This window comes from Thamnophis sirtalis, unplaced genomic scaffold, assembly GCF_051295495.1.
Source record: "Thamnophis sirtalis isolate CommonGarterSnake01/CBP01778 unplaced genomic scaffold, rThaSir2_p1.2 scaffold_7, whole genome shotgun sequence".
Lineage (NCBI taxonomy): Eukaryota > Metazoa > Chordata > Lepidosauria > Squamata > Natricidae > Thamnophis > Thamnophis sirtalis.
This window is the reverse complement of record NW_028261387.1, coordinates 25,251,055-25,272,110: the sequence shown is the minus strand read 5'-3', so window position 1 is coordinate 25,272,110 and position 21,056 is coordinate 25,251,055. Positions and strand designations below refer to the sequence as shown.

Sequence of the window (21,056 nt, the reverse complement as noted above, 5' to 3'; positions counted from 1 at the left end):
CGTAGATGCCCAAGTTCCTGCAAGGAAAGGAGGAAACCTTTGTCCTAAAGGTGAATTTTTTCAAGAGGCAACTGGACTTTCTTGTTTTTCTTGGAAGACGTTTGGCTTCTCGTGCAAGAAGCTTCTTCAGCTCGGACTGGATGGGGGCGGGAGTTGAAGAAGCTGAAGAAGCTTCTTGGATGAGAAGCAAAACATCTTCCAAGAAAAACCAGAAAGTCCAGCTGACTCTTGAAAAAAAAAAAGCACCTTATCCAGGACACCCCCATAGACATTGAAGAAGACCTTGAATCTCTGGAAGAAAAGATCAGGGGAGATTAAGATAGCAGTGTGAATAGGACTCATGAGGACAGTTAGGAAAAGAGCTAACTCTGGAAGTCATAGATAGGGCAAAGTAGTCCTGTAGGCAGGCTGCACTTCATAGTTCTTTGTAACAGAACTGTGGTGTGCCAAAGAAACTGTCTGCTTTAGTGGCAGCAAAATGTACAAAGCTCTTGCCTGCTCTCTCTGTAACTATAGAATTCTCTGGCAATAGAAGAGCAAGCGTGAAGCATTATTACTGTGGCTGATGGCATAGCCAGCCCTGTGTTCAGGCTGGATTTGGCATTTTTATCGCTCTCAACTCCTTCCCAAGGATAGGCAGATGTTGTTGTTTGGTAGCATTAAAGCTATCCTTGCAGGATGTAAGGTGTTCCAAATATAGTTGCCATTTTTCTTTTTTAAAATAATAATAATTTCTGTGTTTGGAGGCTTATGCTGTATATTTTGTTGAATAAATCATACAGGAGTCCCACTCCCTTTAGATTGAGACAGATATCCCATAAATGGAAGTGCAGTCAGGATTCATGACTGCTAGAGTAGTAAAAAAAAAAGATGCAAAAGGAAATACTTTTGTTCTCTTGTCTGGATGTAACTTATATCTGAACTTCATCTTATCGAGTCTTTGGAAATACATCTTGCATGTACTCCTTCTCTCCAAATAAAGCATTATTTATGCTGTCTGAGACCATCTCTTTTTTTTCTAATTCACATTAGAGATTCAAACTCTCAAAAGACTTCTATTTATTTTATTTTTCATGAGTGAATTTATAGACTTCTTATAACTTCCCATTGCAAACATTGATCAAGTTTCTAGCTCCTAAATGTCATTTTGCTTCTATGTGATTGTAAAATATATTGGTAATAGAAAAATATTCAAACCTATGGGGCCTAGCTGTGTAAAAGAATTTCAGACTTGACAGGTGCTATCACATTACAATTTGAAATTTTAACTTTCTTCTAACTCTGTTATAGCTAAAAATTAAGCGTGCAGAGAATCTTGGCACTAATGCCTTATTTGTCTTTATAAAGGTAATTGAATTACCAATGAACAAACATTTTGCTATTTTTGTGTATCTAAACATATGTTTGTAATTGGTGGTTCATCTTCTCAGATGTAAAAAAAATATTTGCCTTATGTTTAGAGAAGATTCATCATCTCCATGAGCAGTTGGAGCAAATCTGTTTTGTTTTTGTTTTTAAAAATAGTCTGTGTAGGTTGTACTAAGGATGTTAATCCAAAACATTTTCCTTCGCAATATGAAGTGCTTGCATAGTTAAAACCTTGAGTGGTATTTAATTTTGCAAACTTTTATCCTATATAGCAAATGGCTTTTTAAAAATCTCTTGTTTTAGAAAAGATTGTGAGATGTTTAAAAAACTTAAGCCTGAAGTGTGGAAATAGTTGTATAGGATATCCAGGATAAAAATGAAGAAAAAATTCTGGTTTTAATAAATAAGATTTATCCTGAAGGTTAATTAAGACAAAAATTGCAGTTAATTGTTCACTTTTTCCAGACCTTATGGTTCTTTTTTTTTAACGTAGTACTGTCTTTCATTGTGAAGGACAATAAAGTATTTTGCCTAGTATTTTACACAGTACTATATTTTATTGTGACATTGCAAGCACCTAGGATGGAAAGTGTGGATATAAGGTTTTATATCTTTTTCCATTAAGTACCAGTGGAGTATATCTGTAGAGATATGTTCAACATAAGAAATATTTCCAATGACTTTCATTTATTGTGAACACTAATTCAATTAGCTTTTTTTGCCTGACTTTTTAATATTGGTAAAATAATTATAAAAATATCTTATTTGAATTTTAAAATTTCCATTAAAATTTTATTTCACAATAAACTGTTCTATATTCCCTCATGTGTTGATCACTATAGTTTAAATATTATTTAGTAAAATATAGATGCCAATGCTACTAAAATTGGTCAATTAGGTTTAGAAGACTTGGAAAAGAACTTCATTTTTAGCTCTACACAGAATGACAATATTGCACGTTCTGAAGAGGAAGCACGCAGTTCCCTGCTGATCTCAGGTGCTTAGGCTCATGAAACAAACTGGAACATCTAAATTTCACTTTAAAGTTTTATGTTTTCTGCTTTATCACTGCTGACACTTATAGGAAAACAATTTCAAAATACTACCTCAGAAATGGGAACCAATAAAAGAGTTAGCCTGGCAGGATGTTAAACATACTGCATAGAAATAATAATGTTTTTTTTTAACCCTAAATTTTAAGCCTCCGATAAAACTTTGGGAAAAAGCTGGGAAACTTTGAGCCTGTAACTGTCTCACCTAACCCATCTTATAGGATGATTGTCATGGGGAAATGGAGGCAGGGGGGGTATTAAGTATGTTCCCTTCTTTGAACTAATCAGGTTTTTTTAAGTAGACTTAAAATTAAGAGCAGCAAAACAAACTATGATGTTTTGTCTGTATAAAAAAATCCTAGCCACTATTGATATGACCCAGAATACTCTCTGCTTCCTCTCAAAGCCCAAATAATCAGATGATAATAACAGTGAAGAATCAACACATTTTTAGAATAATCCCTTGGAAAGAGGAGGACAAAGATTCCACATCCAAAGAATCTTTTTAGGATCACTGCTTTCCAGATCACTGTTTGAGAAGGGGAGGCAGTGAACCCACATTTCTTTCAATAATCCTCTTTAAAAGCCTTGTCTTCCTGCTGCTAATGGTAGGGAGAAGACAGAAATCTGGAGCACAGCTGATGGAAAGGGAAAGGATGTGGCTGAATCTCTGGGGCCCATGGCAAACACCTGTTGCAGCCACTGGTTGAAGCAGAATTTCATCATTGACTGGAGCTACTTAGTAGCTGTTTTAAAATATAATTTTACACAACAATTTTCCTGTGAAATGGGTTTTAGATTGGAAATTGTAAAAAGAGAAGAGTTATTTGCCAGATGTTTGCCTTTGTATATTACCTGTGAGGTCTGAAAACACTCATATGGCACTGTAGTGTATTATTTATCAGGATTGTTTTCCTGAATATGCATTGAAACATTGACTAGAAATAAGAACAAATAATTCACAGCAAACTAAATCTTGCACTATTACTACACCACTTCAGATGATAGAATAACTTTATTGTCACTTTAAATGTACACTAAGCAGCATACATATAAAATGAAATTTTATTGAATACATAGTTATGGCAAATACTGAAAACTGTTGTTTCCTGTTATTTCAAAAGATATTTGAGTCCATCATATAAAATTAATATATTTTGTGCACATGCGTGTATATGAATAAAGCAAGAGGAAGCCACTCACAATTAGATATTGTGAGAAAATTGCTGCCTTCCCCAAAAGTGCTGAAGTTGTATGTGTGAATAATGTGCATATAAGACAAAAAGGAAATGTTTTTCCTCTTGTGTATATTGCATGATTGGCCGTTTTCCTTTAGCAGTTTTTGAACAAGGAAGTGGACAGGGTTTTTAAAACAAACTCTGTAACTATAATCTCATTGTACATAAACAAATAAGGCAAGCCAATTTCTATTGAAATCATGACAATTCAAATAGGTATGCATAGGATTAGATTGAATTCTGATGCTATCTTGTTTTAAGAGTTTCCCAAAGGTACACTTTGTGGCTGGTTTGTATATGTTTTTCATTTGAGAATTCCTCTGCTTTAATGAAATGTATGGGGGTGGGGGAGTACTCGTAGAGAAATCACCACTTGCCTCCCTATGGATAGAACTGTCCAGAAGCTCTTTTAAGGACACAGTGGCCCAGAAAGACACAAGAATTTGACACTTATGTGGGAAAATTGGTCTGTTTAATGGTTAAGATGTTGGGTTGGAATAGGGCAGGCTCAAATCCGTTTTTCTCTCTCAAACACTCTAGATGACTTTGGCCCAGTCTTGATACAACCAGTGTTGTAAGTTTGTTATGTGCATAAATGGAAGAAATGATATTTATTCCAGTTAAACTCCTAGATGGAAAATGTCACCTAAGTCTAAAAAACATATAAGGGCAGGGAACAGGCTGAAGCAACAGAAATGGGCCAAAAAGGACAAACCCCCATCAACTGCACTATCTGGCCCTATTAACTTAAATAATAATGATTGCAACAATTTGACGTTACATCTTCAGTAAAGTATTTTTCTAGTTCTGAAGAGTCAGAAATTAAACATATCCTTACATTTTATGCTGAAATTGTATAATTCAAGGAAAGGACTCTTTCTGAGAATTTGTAGCAAAACCCAGGAAGTTCCAGTTCTAACATAATCTTTATTAAAAATTCATGATTACTTGTTGATTGAGGCAGAATATAAACTGATGAATAAATAAAGAGTCTACTGAACCATGAGATGGGTAGCAAAATAAATGGTAAATGATAGATTAGATTAGATTAATAGATAGATAGATAGATAGATAGATAGATAGATAGATAGATAGATAGATAGATAGATGATAGGTAGGTAGGTAGGCAGGCAGGCAGGCAGGCAGGCAGGCAGGCAGGCACAGATATGAATGGATAGGTAGAGAGAGAGAGCAAGAAAGGGAAAGACCTCTGAAATATGTCTAAATGACTACTTGGATTCTCAGAATGCAAAACAATGCTAAATGTTTTACCAGATTCTTGTATAAATTCTCATAGCTGATTACAAAAATGTAAGACAGTTTACAGTTAGTGTAGTGTTATAACTAAAAGTGCTGAACCTGGATTTCCTAATCCAAGTCTAAGTATCCTTTGAACTTGAAGCTTGATGGATGACTTTGAATAATTTATTTTCTCTCTGGCCATTCTATTGTTGTATAGATACATTTAAGAAGATTCCAGATATATTATCTGAATCTCTCATAGAAAGATGGTTATTCTTGCTACCTTGCAAGATTATGAAATAGTCACCTGTAATCTGAAAAGGTTGCTAATGGTCTCAAGGAAATTATTGTCTCTCAATTCTCTTTTCTGCAGTACAAAAAATACAATATTGACACAGCCAGTGTATCCCCTTGTCTTGTATACAGTCTTACTATTGAAGCATCAATGGCAGATAATAGAGATAGGCAGTTGTATTTTTAGAATATTAGAATTTGAGTTACCATAAATATCTATATATTGCTAAATATGCATTTAAGAAATGTTTGGAAAATGTTATGTTTTAATATAGGGTTTTATTTTGGTTGCTCTTAATTATTATAGAAACAAATATAAACAAAAAATTCAGAAAAGAATATTGTAATACTTTATGAGTTGCTGAAATACAGTATTTATATTATTTTATATCTTTGCTCATTTTCATTATTGGTTTTTTAAAAAAATAATTAAAATATTTGCTTAAAAAATGCAAAGGATGGTCAGAAATGCCCAGCTGCATTTCTTTAAATGATTCCTTGTTTTGGTTCACAAAAGGCAGTAATTTTGATATTGCTTATCCTGTTATTTTCCTAGGGCACTGAGGAACTGCACATAGTACAGCAATAAGTAGCACTCCAAGGCTCTTTGTGTAGGATAATAATAATTATTTTATACATGCAATATTTCCATTTGTAATACTTAAATGGTTTGGCTTTCAAATGAAAAAAAGTGTTCCTGTCTTTTTCCTGTAAGTTTTTTCCTATTAGCATATAACATATTTAATATAATATAATATTATCCCAAATGCCTGGTTGAGTAGCTGATTAATTGCTCCTTATTTATACACACTCAGAGGCCACATTTTGTGGATTTCTTTTCTTTTATACCACTACAATAACCTTCATCTATGTATAAATGAAAAGCAATATGTTAATAATTTAAACAAGCAAATACATAAATAAATCACAGCTGAGACTGTAAAATTGGTAGAGCTGGACTTGAACTGAAGGGAATAGAGTCAACATCCTCATTCCTAAGTAACTTTGGAAATTTTCTTCTCCTTGTTCGTAATAGCTCATGAGAATAAAAAAGTAGATATAAAAGTAGAATAAAAAAGGAAGTATAAAACGTAGGTCGCTCTGTGCAAGTATAAATTCTGAATGTATTAATAAACTTTAATAAATAATTTGACATTTGTGGTGTTTCTCCATCATCCATTAGTTAATATCCCGGGTTGTTTCAAAGAATGAGAACTTTATATGTATTTTTCTACAAGCATATCACACTGAGATATAATCCCTGATTTCTTATGGTCCCTTATTTGGAACTGTTGAAATAACACAGGCAATCTGCAGTTCAAGAGTTGGAGATTCTGACAGCTATATTTGTAAAAACACAATGACTACCAAGCTGTACAACATGATTTAACTACATTGAGAGTTGCTGAATAGCATAGCATATTTTCCATGATCTAAAAATAAACTTAGCATATAAGTGTAATGTACTTTGTTAATCCCTTTTTAAAATTTGATTTTATAGATGTCAGCTGGATATTATTTTATTTGATGGACTATTCTCAGAATAATGATGCATGGTAACAAAAGCAGTTGTCCATTATGCAAGTTTCAGGCATGTCTTTAAATAGTAAATAGTTCATCACAGCATCAAGAAGCTGTTCTGTAATTGCCTTTCATGGAAAGCACTTTTAACTGCTATCCTTACAAATAAGATTTCCCTTTCTCTTTTAAAATTCTGCTTCCTCATAAGAAATTGGGTAGGTCTGGTTGATTACTGAATAACAGCAGTAACATAGTTTCATTGCGTAGAGCCTCCAAAAAGCAGCATCATGTTTTATTAATATGGCATTTGACAGCTGTTAACCGACGAAATAAGAGACCGGTGTTCAATTTGACTAAAAAGAAGATACTTGATCCTGCCATTAAACTACATATATTGAATTAGCAGATTGGCAAAACAAGAGTGCATTATGATCTTGGACTCAGGTCGTTCATTTATTAGACCTGTGTCTGGAGGCATATGCATATGACCTTGAAGATGTGCATATGTGTAGACCATATACTATTGTTGGCATCAAAGGGACTTAGTTAGTATACATAAAACTGGTTATGTAGGCTCTAAGAGCTCTCTCTCTACTAGGATGTGATAGATGAAAAATTGTAAGATACATTACTCTTTTAGTTGCATCAGTTTTCCTCCCAAAAATAATGTCATTAAGTTGTTACAGGTAGTCTTCGACTTATGATCACAATTAAGCCCAAACTTTTCATTACTGAGACACTTGTTAAGTAAGTTTTGCCCCATTTTATGACCTTTCTTGCCACAGTTGTTAAGTGAATCACTTCAGTTATTAAGTTAGTAACATATTTGTTAAGTAAATCTGGCTTCCCCGTTGAGTTGCTTGTCAGAAAGTCACAAAAGGTGACTTTTGACCCCGAGAAGCTGCAATCCTCATAAATCCTCATAAAATACATGCCAATTGCCAAGTGTCTAAACTGTGATCATGTGGCCGTGCGGATGCTACAATGGTGTAAGCGTAAAAAACAGTCATTGATTATTTTTTTCAGTGCCTTTCTAAATTTGGGCACTAAATGAATGACTGTAAATCCAGAATTACTTGTACTTCTCCAAAATTGTATATTGAGGTATGTATACTAACTTTAGAACTGCTCTTTGATGGATAATATACAGCTTGTCTCCTTTCCATTTTTGTCTGATGTGATTTCTGTATTGTGTCCATGATATGCAGTAAAATACGTATTCTGATTGAAACGAACATAAACAGTTCTTTATATATATATCCAAATTAGAAACTATGTACAACATTTGGCTTATTTTTATAAACAAAGAATCTCAAACTATTGCAGATGAACTTGTTTGGTTGCTTAATTAGTTGATTATTTATTTTTAAAATGACTTCAGGTCGAACTATTTCTTGTTAGAAACCTGCCCGGTTACGATAGTTAGATTAGCAGAAGAGTCCCTTCTGAAGACACCCTCGTGTCCAGCATCTCAGTATAGGAGAGGCCATTATGTCTGTGACTTCCAAGCTATAAAATGTTCTTTCCAGAGAGGTGCATTTAGCTCTCATACTCCCAATATCTAGGAAATGATCAAATGGCAGAAATTTATTTCTTTTATCAAACTTTTGTTATTGATGTTGTTTGTACTGATTTTTCTTCTTAAGTGGCTGAAATATTATAAAACTGCTCTGAATGCATATATAAGAAAAAAGACATGGTGCAAAATTAATAACAAACAAACAAACAAATAAATCTGTACATACTGGTACTTAAATACGGACCACAAGGGGGCACATTTTTTGAAACATCTCAAATTTAAAAAATCCTAACAATAGAAATCTAGCATAACTCTTGCATTTGATAAAATTTAAATGTGCTTCTAAATCTGAACTAATGCTGCCCATTCTTTTACTTTAGTATTCTATCACAGTTCCCACACACAGTCATATTTTTCCATGTGAAAACCTATTCTCAACTCACCTATCCTAATCTCATCCAATCCAAATCCAATCTAACCAAAATACAATTTATTTTGATAACACTGTTGAATAAAAAAACAAATACGTTTATTTGCATTCTGGAAACTGCAACTACTATTACCAGGTACTATTACCTCTAGATAGTGGGGAATGGAAGAATACATTCCCCACTATTTTGTCAGAGCTGAAGAAGCTTCTTGGATGAGAAGTGAAACATCTTCAAAGAAAAAACAAGAAAGTCCATTTGTCTCTTTAAAAAGCACCTTTGGGATAACCATGACCTGGATGATAGAATTTCTACAGACTTTTTAGATATTTCCTGTCATTTTTTCTTCTGGAAATTGTTCCCCAACTTTTCCAAATGGCCTATCTTAAGTGTAAGATGTACAGACTCTGTTTCCTTTAAACCTCAAGATTACTAATTCATGTATTACAGATACTTCTGTGTCATTTCAGTCAAGTTGCATTTTCCAAGGAGAGTCCAAGCAAGGGTTAAATACAGCCAAACTGCCCAGAACTGAATTGAAACTTTAAGCCACGCCTCTGGTGCTGATTATCTTCAGGTTTTTTTTCAATTCAGCTAGCCCAGTGGACGCGCTTAGAGTTTGTCTTCAATTCTAACCATATTGCTTATGGTTAGAAATGGACTCAATGGACTCTCCATTGAGCTTAATTTAAGAACGGATTGGATTTAAGGTGTGAGCAAGCTTGGTGAGCTTTATCGACTTCTCCCAGTAATTAGGTTTCTCTCTCACCCCTTGTCCCCCCTGGCGTCCTGCTTGCTACCCAGGCGTTATCAGGGACACAGGCAGCTGTTGGGGAAGCGCGTGGGTCGGAGTGCCGACACCAGCACTGCTGCAACCCCCACTGTGGGGGGGGAATTTTCCCGCTGAGGTTTCTGTGGCTGCTGTCTGTGCCTTCTGGAGGACAGCGTGCGGTGCGGTGCAGCTCCTCAGGGCTCTTCCTAGACTTGGCGGCAGTTTTAAAAGGCTTTAGAAAGTTCCGTCCGCTGGTGTTCTACTCATGGCGTTTCGGCTCCCTCAGCTTCGGTTCCTATCATTCTGGACTTCCTGCAAGACGGCCTTGACAAGGGCTTGGCGCCTAACACTCTCCGCCATCAGGTGGTGGCGCTTTCCACCATCCTGGCTCCTGACGGTCTGTCTTCCCTCGGCCATCATCCCACCATCCGTAGTTTTTCAGTTTTCTCTGGGGAGCTGCTAACCTGAGTCCTCCGGCAGTTCACAGATACCTGACTTGGGATCTTGCGTGCCCTTGTCGAGTCTCCATTTGAGCCCCTCCGGACAGCCAGCATGAAGCATTTGACGTTTAAAACCGCCTTTCTCATTGCCATTACTTCTGCTAGGTGTATTTCTGAGTTGGCTGCCTTGTCTGTCTGTGAGGACTTGTGCCCGATTCAACAAGACAGAGTGATCCTCAGACTGGATCCATCATTCATCCCTAAGATTAATTTCTGGTTCCACCGAGCTCAGGAGGTCATCCTCCCTGAGTTCTGTCCGCATCCCAGACATCCCCGTGAGAAATGCTGGCACAAGCTGGATGTACGCAGGACGCTCCGCAGATACATCAAGTGTACTGCCTGTTTTCGTCATTCTGAGTCACTATTTGTTTCCTTCCAGCCGTCATCTCAGGGCAGGAAGGTGTCTTCGTCTACCATTGGTGGGTGGCTTAGGGCCTGCATTGCCCTCGCTCATGTCCTGCAGTCCAAACCGGTGTCCAGTCGCATCATGGCACATTCTACTAGGAGCGCTGCCATCACGGCAGCCTGGGCGACTCGGCTCCGATTGAGGAAATTTGCAGAGCGGCCACCTGGACTTCTTTGTCTCTGTTTGTGCAGAATTATAAGCTAGACAAATTTGCTTCAGCGGAAGGGGCCTTTGGGAGGCGTGTGCTGCAGGGCATTCATTCCAGCGGAGAGACCCTGACTGCTACTGCTTCCGCCCTAGTGACATTTAGCTTGGGTATGTCCTTTGCTTGGACTCTCCTGAGCAGCGCTCTGGAAAAGGACCATTGGTCTTACCTGAAGGGTCATTTTCAGGGCGCTGCGAAGGAGAGTCCACCCCACCCGGGGGTCTAGCTCTGCTGTTATCAAGTTAAGTTTGGTTGTGCCGGTTGGACTTGTTTATTGTTGTGATTATTGGATTCCATTGTTGGACTTCTCAGCGCACAACAGTTCCATGTCTTCATTGAAAAAATCTGAAGATAATCAGCACCAGAGGCGTGGCTTAATGTTTCAATTCAGTTCTGGGCAGTTTGGTTGTATTTAACCTTTGCTTGGACTCTCCTTTGCAGCGCCCTGAAAACGACCCTTCAGGTAAGACCAATGGTCCATCTCTGCAATCTACAAAAGCAAACATGACCAAAACAGCATATAACATCAAGAAACCACAACTACATAGCAACTGACTTTAGGGTTTCTAGTTGCTAAAACAAATCAAGAAACATAGAGTATCAAACAACTTACATTTTTGTTGGCATGAAAAGTATTTGGTGAATGATAATGATAATTTATTCTGATGGAATTTCATCAAAGAACACTAAACAGCTTACTGAGCCATATAACTTTACAAAAATAAGTCACCATTTATTAACCAAGCCATTTGTGTATTGACCTCTATTAAAACAGAATATATAACATAAATTCTTAATTCAGTAAAGACATACCTATAAGGTATACAAAGAGGTGGTAGCCAATTGAAATTCCTCCATTTTGCAACACCCAGAACAGCCACAGATTGCTCTGTAGCAAAAGCAGAAGTTTTCAGCACTGTAATTTAATAGCAGAAAGCGAATAAGAGTCAAAACTTCCAATCCTCTACAACACTGATGACATGTGATAAAATCCAAGCACATATTTATTGCTTCTTTTGACTAAAGGATGGGGTCCAATTATTTATAAGATGGTATAATCAAACTATCAAGTAAGGCTGCTCTACAGTTTACTATTTTTTCCTTCCTGAACTTCAGATATATGTTGGATCTCCTCCAATTCTTAATCATACAAACTAACAAATATAAGAAAGATACAAATTTTGAAATGACTGTAACATTTGAAATTTTGTATTGGCTCTTTGTTGCACATCAGTGGAAGCTGAGTATCAAAGTCAGTTTTGACTGTTGTTAGTTGTAAAGTCTTGTCTGACCCATCATGACCCCATGAACAACATTCCTCTGGGCCTTTCTGTCGTCTACCATCCTCTGGGGTCCATTCAAGCTCACGCCTACTGCTTCGGTGACTCCATCCAAGCACCTCATTCTCTGTTGTCCCATTCTTTTTTTGCCCTCAATTGTTCCCAGCATTAGGCTCTTCTCCAGTGAGTCCTTCCTTCTCATTAGGTGGCCAAAGTATTTGCATCTTCATAATCTGGCCTTCTAAAGAGCAGTCAGGGTTGATCTCCTCTAGGACTGACAGGTTTGATCGCCTTGCAATCCAAGGGACTCGCAGGAGTCTTCTCCAGTATTGTTTATCTTTAGAGATTAACTGGATAAACTCAGTTAGAGAGTGTGGGTACACCATTGGAAAACATGAAGAACCAGGCTCACCATGAAGAAAATCTATATGTTTGCTAAAAGGTGACACTGACCTGATGGCACATAATTTGTCAAGCAAAGACTTTAAAGCTCCAGCCCAACCCACATAAAAAAGACAGATGTTTTAATGATTAAGATGATGGATAAACACTAGAGAGAACCCAAGCACATTAAACCATGGAAACTCATCTGGTGAATTTGCATTAGTCATTCTTTTTCAGCCCAGTCTTCCAAAACTTCTAATGTCGGTAAAATGAAAGAACATACCCCAGTTGTCTGTCTGGAGAAAGGGTAGAATGTAACTCCAATAAAAAAGTAATTTAAAAAATAATATTCCTTCTAGAACTATCTTAATATTATCAACATGACAATGCTAATCACATAAATTTCAGTCTATATAACAATAACAGTGGTAATTCATAATGGTATAAGTGTGACTGATATGAATTATGGACTCAGTATAAAATCAATATTTAGCTGGAAGCCTAACCCTGGAAACTGCAGCATTCAAATGTTTTCCTCTGCTGGTCCTTTTCTTATCAATACACTAGAGGAACAGGATGCAGATGCTAGTCATTGTATTCCATGAGGATTTGCACAATACAACTAATTATAGAGGAGGAAAAATACTTTACAGCAGAAGAGAAAGTTGATAGAAATAGGGGAAAATTTTCTACTCCTATGCAGCCTTATTTCACAATAATAAAAAGCAGGTTTTCAAAATGTCAAACGATGTTAAATTCTGGTCGCAGATGTTGTGGCAGTTAATTGGCCTGAGGTTTAATTTCATACATTTCATGAAACACGAGTGGTTAAGTTTAGATTTTGAGGATTGGTATTTCTGGTATTCTCTTTCTACAAAGAACATGTAATATAGCTGACAGAAAATATCACTGTGAGGAAATGCCTTTCAACTTCAAAATTGTGTTTGAAAGCTAATCTTTGGCAAATATTTTAAATATTTTTTTAAATAAGATGAAGTGAATTCTGTTTTTCAGAGGGTCCTGCTTACTGCTGAATTGCATCATGCTGATATTGATACTTAACTAATATTTTCTGGCAGCATGTCTCCAGAATAATTTTTACCTGGAATGTTTTCAAGTCTCTTAAGCTGAAATAAAAAAGATCATTCCATTGAGTTTGTATTTAATCATGCATTGTTTTTCTTTTAGGAAATCCATGAGTTATTAAAAGACTTTGAGCTGAAGTATTGCTATGTGGACAAACATAAAAGAACAGGTAAAAACTTGCAGTATAATAGTTATGCTAATAGATTTAGCTATTTTGATTAAATTTCACAATTTAATAACAATTTAATTTAATAAATTTAATTAAATTGTTGCTTCAGTGTGTGTGTGTGTGTGTGTGAGAGAGAGAGAGAGAGAGAGAGAGAGAGATTACTTCCTTGTACAGATTCTTTTCTTTATATGCACAAATCATATTGTACTAGTTTGTTTGAATAACAAACAATGGCAAACTGAAAAAAAATATTTGAATCAGTCTAACATGATTAAATCTGAAGTTATACTCTTACATAAACACTACAATGAAAAAATTTATAATTAGGTAACATTAGAAACCGTATATTTTTTTAATTAAGGGCAATTAGTATTTATTCTACTAGGGATCACTTGAGAAATGCATACTCATAATTTAATTGTTCAGTATCAATAACTTGGGTGCGCAAAGTGACCACTGAAAAGGAAATGCTACTAGCAAATTATTATTCATCAAATTTATATAGTTTCCCACCTCACCAAAGGCAAATCTTTCCTCTAAATTAACGTCACATTGAATTTTGTAATTATTAGTCTATTAGTGCGTACCATCAATGGATTTTAATCTTTGTTAAAAAAATTAATGAGTGGCAATCCATTTTAGAGTGCTTTTGCATTATTGATACATGAGGGTAGAATTCAATGATGGTTAAAAGGCCTTTTACAGTTTGGAGGCAACAACTAGTTGAAACTAAGCGGAGTTGTAGTCCAGAACTTCTGAAGTGCAATTTACTGGCTATCATTGTTACTGTTGGACAATTATGGTGGGTAACTTAACTATCAACATTAACACTATTTTTAAAAACTGCCCTTCTTAACTTTTTGTATAATACTATGAGTAAAAAATAATTTAAATCTATAATAGGATGATATTTGGTGTCAAGGCCAACCTCTACAAGAATCCTACTCCCTTCTCCTCTGCCAGACTTTTTTTAACTCCTCTCCAGGGGACATAATAGATAGCAGGGATGGTATTTTATAGGGATGTAATGGAATTGAAGAATTGTTTGACACTGAAAACCTTGTCTACAATCCAAAATATGCTGCCTGATTTGGAGTGATTCTTCTTTCCATAATCTATTCCATTCTCTTTATCTCAAATAAATCAGGATTGTATATAAAATGGTATACAGTTATATAGTAATTAATGCTAGAAGCCAAGACACTATGAGTTTGAGTTCCACTTTAGGCACAGAGACTGACCTTGGGTCAGTCACTTTCTCTCAAGCCTACAAAGGTGGCAACAGCAAGCCACTTCTGAAAAACTTTGCCAAGAAAACTGTAGAGACTTGTCCAGACAATCTCCGAAAATTAAATTAAATAGAAAGAAAAAAATGTTTTCCAGGATGACGACTGTGTTTGGTCTTTGACGTATTGGGAATGAATTCCAACAAGAATGTGAAAAGGATAAAAAAATTCAAATTAAGTAATAGTCATATGATTGTTTGTTAGCTGTTCTTAAAACATTAAGACGTGATTAGAACTTAGAAGATCTCCAGAATTCAAAGGTAGTAATCTAGACTAGGAAGTTGAATGAATTGTGTATTGCTGTCAAAAAAAAATATGGAAGTGCACACATAGCTGCTATGAACCTTTATTAAAAGAAGTACTTCCTACGTTTTTAAAATGTTCTTATGCTATATTCAGAAGTCATTTTAGCTATAACTTTGAAAGGACTCAGAGGGGTCGGTTGCATAGCTCTGATATAAGAAACTTGCCTTTCATTGTAACCAGTTCCTCTACGAGACTTCCATTTATATTTTATTTAGTAAACCTCTTGAGTAGACTAGAGGATAGTATAACCTTTGATTATTCAGGCTTGAAAGAAGATGTTAACATTCCTGATTCTCAGTAGTATCTTCTTACCATTCTATTTTGCTTCCAGTTGAGTTTTAGTGTTCAGTAGAAACAGATGATTAATAGGCATGCAGAAATAAAAGATGTTTTTGGTTTTAAACAATAATCCTGCAACCAGAGCTTCCTGGAATTAAATTTCAGGAAAAGTCTGATCGAAATATGATATGTCGGCAATAACTTTAAAAGGTTATATGTGCCAGGCAACACTTTTACCTTCTAATGACATCATGCCAGTTTTTAACCAAACGTAATAAGGAGGAATGTATACCTGGGAAGAATGAACAGACTTTAATGTTAGTTTAGAATTTGGTTTATTCCTAGAATTTGCTTGACAGTATTAATACATATGAATATAATTTTATTTTAAAAATCAGCATTGTTTTATACTTTGATTGTAAAAATGTCATGTCATAAAACTGCAAATTGTACGTTTTTGGCCAATGCAACAGTTATATAAAAATATTTTCTTTCCTTCTTTCCTACTGTGCCCCACCCCGTATCCCATGTATACCTCCCATGAATTATATCTCGAGGTGGTTCCACCTCTTGATCTTCTGGTGGATTGCCAGAAAATGATGGGAAGAATAGCAAATCCTGAAAAAGTCCAAAGGAGAGGATCTATCTGAGCCAAGTGAAAGAAAATGGCTAATATCGTGAATTTGTAATATTGATTTTAAATTAAGAAAAAAATACTATTACTATATGTTATGCCTTCTGCATATATTGGAGTTTAACAAAAGTTACTCAACTAATCTTTAAGAAATTATTGGGCTTTTCTTAGTTCAGGAGCAAACAAAAGAGTTGTGTCAGCACAGTTGAGGGTAAAAAAACAGAAGAAAATAACACTATCTTTCCTAAATCATAATTGCTGAAATGGAGAGTGCAGGGAAATGTTTTTGTGTGTGAAAGGGTTGTGAAATAATATCAGTTTCAAGACACCTTGGACTTAGAAACCACAAGGCTTGATAGTTCCCAAGAGCTTAAAACCTGCCCAACCCGGTCATGGAGTTTACATAAAAGTTTTGTCTGATTTGCTGTCTTTCAGCTTTTGTTACTCTGTTGAATGGGGACCAAGCTCAGAGTGCAATACGGCTATTTCACCAACATTCCCTCCGAGGAAAAGAAATATCACTGCAGCTTCAGCCAACCGATGCCCTGCTCTGCATTACCAATTTGCCCCCTTTCTATACGTTGCAAGAGTTTGAAGAGCTAGTGCGACCTTATGGGAATGTTGAGAGACACTTCTTGGTATACAGTGAAGTCACGGGCTATTCCAAGGGCTATGGTTTTGTGGAATACATGAAAAAGGATTCTGCAGCAAAGGCTAGGTTGGACCTTCTTGGCAAACCATTAGGTGAAAATGTCCTTTTTGCACAATGGATGGATGCTAATCAAATAACTGCAGAACTCATACATTCAAAATGCCTTTGTGTGGAAAACCTTCCTATAGACTATACTGGTGATGACCTCTTGCAAAATTTCTCAACTAATTATAAGCCTGTGTTCTACCAAGTAAGTGAAATGCTTTTTCTTCAAAATGAAAGCTGTCTTCACAGATGTTATGATTTAATGACGTAGCATGAACTTTTCCTTGATTTGCAGATTACTATGGTCACATTAATGAGTAATTATATATTGTAGCTCTATTGATTAGATTTGACAATGATTGCCATCTATAAGTCACCTGGAAATTACATAAATGAATATCTCAGCTAATATGTCATTGACATAATAGTAACTTATTTAAACATATATAAAATTGCTATTCAAGAGAAATGTTAGGAATTTTAAAAAATTAAGTCTTAGGGAAATCTAAAGTTCTGAAGGATGGAGTAAGAAAAAATCTTCTTCATTATATCACAATATTATATTTACAAAACTTGTACTTTATTTTGATTTTTAAATTTTTTAATATTTATTTTTTAAAATTATTTTTTGGCACTCACAGCACTGCACAAAATTGTACAATAATATCTTATTCCTAAAATGTTATTGATTCCTTTCTTAAGGTACAGTATGAATTTCCATTAAAAATATACTGGGAATCATAGCTGGAAGTTTTTCTATCCAAAATGAGTGATGAGAAATGCGACATTAGAAAAACCAATCTTTTATGTCTATTTAAGGCAGTTCTTACAATAACCATTTTCTCCCCAATTTAGACCATGTGATATTTTCTCAGTTCTTCCAACAAAATAATTTTTTTATTGCAGCTAGTGCTATTTATTTTGTTAATAAATTATATGGTTAGGAACAAACAATTGGAATTGAAGGGGTATAAATGTTATTCTATTAATTGCAGTTCAATATTAAGGGTTAACAAGTGAAGTAACAAATCAAACTCCCATTTATAAACAGGTTGGATGTGACCTGGCTTTGATTTACCAGAAAAAAACAATGCTATTTACTGTATAACCACTGGGAATACCACATAATGTTCCATTACCATGACTCAGAAACTTTTCTTCAAAAGCAATATAATACAGAAGGGGGCTAAATGTTAAACATAAGGAATCAAGCAGTGGTGGGATTTAAATAATTTAAAAACAGGTTCTCTGCCCTAATGATTTCTTTCAACAACCAGTTCACCAAACTGCTCAAAAAGTTAACAATGGGTTCTCCCAAAATGGGGCAAACTGGCTGAATCCCACCACTGGAATCAAGACTAACTACAAGACTAACTACAACACAAAAATGTGAAATTAAGGGCCCTTTGAAGAAAAAAGAATAAGGAACTTAATCATACCATAAAATAAATGAGTGCTGTCCAAAGAAATCGAATGCTTCACTGAAACCTAGGAAACGCAGGATAAATATGGAGAAGGGCGCCTTGATCAGGATAAGTTAGAAATAGTGCCATTCCTTGCTACCTTCTTGGAGAAAACTTTGTAGTATCAGAAGCAGAACATCCAGCTTCCTCCACGATTTTGTTCCATATAGAATCAACCTTGTGAACTCTCAAACTTCCTTTTTCGCTATGTATTCAAGTTGGAAAGTGATTAATACTTATATGTATTTATATGTTAGGGTGTAGGTATATACGTATGTATGTATATAGCATATCTGTGTGTGTTATATATATGTACATTTTCTAGAGCAAGCAACAGAATTTCATTTTTAATGTGTGCCAGAGTCCCACAGAAAAAAAATGACAATAAAGGTTATCATATCTATTTACAATTACAAAGATAGTGATAGAAATATTTGTGGAAGATAAGATACTGATAGTTGCTAGTTTTAATGTCTATATCTTGCCTTCCAGAAATGGAGGGCAATGTAACTCTTGGTGCCAATTGTTGGGGAAAAGTGTAGAAAGATGTGCCTGCACTCATGTTCTGCTTGTGTTCTTTCCAGAGACATCTACTTGGCAACCGTGGGAACAAAATATTAGGCTAGATAGACTTACATGTGATCCAGCTGTCTTTGCTCTTCTTCTGGCATGTTGCAAAGATATTTATCGTAACTGTCCTTTCAGCTGCAGGCTGTGTTATTTCACAGTTGTTATTTTTCTAAACGTTATTCTGATTTTGTTTATAGATAGTGTTTTTGTTTTGTGGCAGAATGTTATTATCTGAGGATATATTTTGCATTTTCCCAGTAATGTTTTACTTGTGAATCTATTTTGGAACAATCCTAGTGGCTGGCATTGTTTTCTAGGAACTTTCATCCACTTTGACAAGGTTTGCACAGGTGGATTATACCTATTTATGTTTTTATATTGTTCTAGAGAGAGTTTATAGGACAGCATGAACAGCTGCTACCTGTTTATCAAAGGGGAAAAGTTCTCAGTTGGCATGAAATGAGTACTGCCGAGCTCTATATTTCCTGTGGGGGTTGAGCGGATGAAGATCCTTTAAGACCTTTTGAAAGTGATGGATAAATAAATTGTTGTGACATTATCAATCATGGACTGGCAGTAACAGTGCAAATATTGACACTTTTCATTCCCCCCCCCCCGGTTATTTTTATTAAAGATGTTTTAATTCTCTTGCTAAATACTGAAACAGGAGGGGGGAAACACACTTTTGAACAATGTCTGGCTTTATTAGTTAATTACATAAAAACGATGCCATTCATACTTTCTTTGGAAACAGAATGGAAGAGAAAAAAATCCAAAAGAGTATTTACACCTTCCATGAGGAAAAATTAACTATAATTAAGTCTATATGCATGTTGCAAACATATTTATACATTTACGTACAAATGATGGCTCTGTGGTTAAAGATCCTGAGCTTGTCAACTGGAAAGCTTGCAGTTCAGGTTCAAGACCAGTTTGAAAGAATGCAAATCAGAGGTGGTGTTCAGCTGGTTCTCTCCAGTTGGGGCGAACCAGTAGCGGCAGTTGCAGGAGGCTCAGCCCACCTGCCCTGATGTAATGTGCGAGCACTGCAAAGGTGGTACGCATGTGCAGACGAGGTATGTGTGAGCATTTGCGAACCACTAGGGAAGGTAAGTGAATCCCACCGCTGATGCAAATATGAACAGATAAAAAGGTACAATTTCAAAGGGAAGGTAACAATGCCTCGCTGCATAGTTATGCTGGCCACATGACCACAGAAATGTCTTTGGGCAGTGCTGGCTCCCTGGGCTAAGAAATAGAGATGAGCACCACTCCCTAGAGTCAGAACTGACTGGATAGGGGAAACCTTTAGCTTTACTTTACAAAACAACCATTATAACAAGATCAAGTACAGTCTGCTGTCCACCTGCTGTTTGACAATAATGAGCAATTTCTCAAAGACCATGATCTTTTTTGTTGTGCTTTTAAAAAAATCATAAATGAACCTCAAAGAGCTTTTGATTAGTCTTCTGTTGTTCTTTCTCAGATCAATCAGTCTTTTTTCCAAGTGGAGGATTATGGGGCTTTTCAAGAATTGAACCTCCAAAGTGAGCATATTTAACATCAAAGGGAGGGAGAAGAAATTGGGAGAATAAATATGCATGCCTTGCTTCTTTGGTATTTCCACTCTTTCCTGTACATAGGGATGGGAGACAGACTGAATTTCTAATTGTTTTCAAGTGTGGGGATGCCCAGCGAAAAAAACAAAAGCATCAGCAAGGAGTAGTGAGGTGAATATGAAACGGGGAAAGGGCGTGAAATGATGTGGATATTACTCCCAACCACATTCCTAGATGTTATTCTTTTTTTTAGATATATTTTTATTCTTTTTAAACAAAACAACACATACAAAACAAAGCAAGAGAAGAAGAAAGAACAACTTTCCTCCATTTCATCAAGCATGTCGTTTGGTTATAGGTTTTTGTGCATCAATTCTTAAATTTAGGATTAACATCACTGGTTTACATTAAACATAACTGAATGTTTCATTGTCTTTGAGCATTATGTGTTCAGATTACCATTAATATTCTTTCATTTGTAACAATCCTTATTTCCTTGAGTTCATAATTATCTATCAAATAACAATGAGTCTTTGAAGCATTATAGTATCACCTATCTCTAAGGAGAAAAAGCGAAGATTGGAACAAAGAATTCCCATTGGTTTATAATATACATTCATATTTTCAATTAACCATAGTGTCACCAATCATCCAAAATTCCAAAAATAGTTTCCCATTATTAATTATTAAACCATATAGTGGTTAAGTATTTCAATTCATGTATATATCAATTATTCCTTACATCATCATTGATCCGTTTAATATACAAAGATCTTTCTAATATAAAATGGTCACTAC

General features: G+C 35.6%; 1 protein-coding gene across 2 annotated transcripts in view; it reads left to right on the top strand.

Annotated features, from left to right (window-relative positions):
* RAVER2 (ribonucleoprotein, PTB binding 2) overlaps positions 1–21,056 on the top strand; it is a 48,409-nt gene that overhangs the window by 844 nt on the left and 26,509 nt on the right. For both annotated transcript variants that reach the window (XM_087719533.1, XM_087719534.1), the window contains exons 2-3: positions 13,398–13,464; positions 16,405–16,871. In XM_087719533.1, the coding sequence (XP_087575659.1) occupies positions 13,398–13,464; positions 16,405–16,871 (534 nt within the window). The remainder of the gene's footprint in view (positions 1–13,397; positions 13,465–16,404; positions 16,872–21,056) is intronic.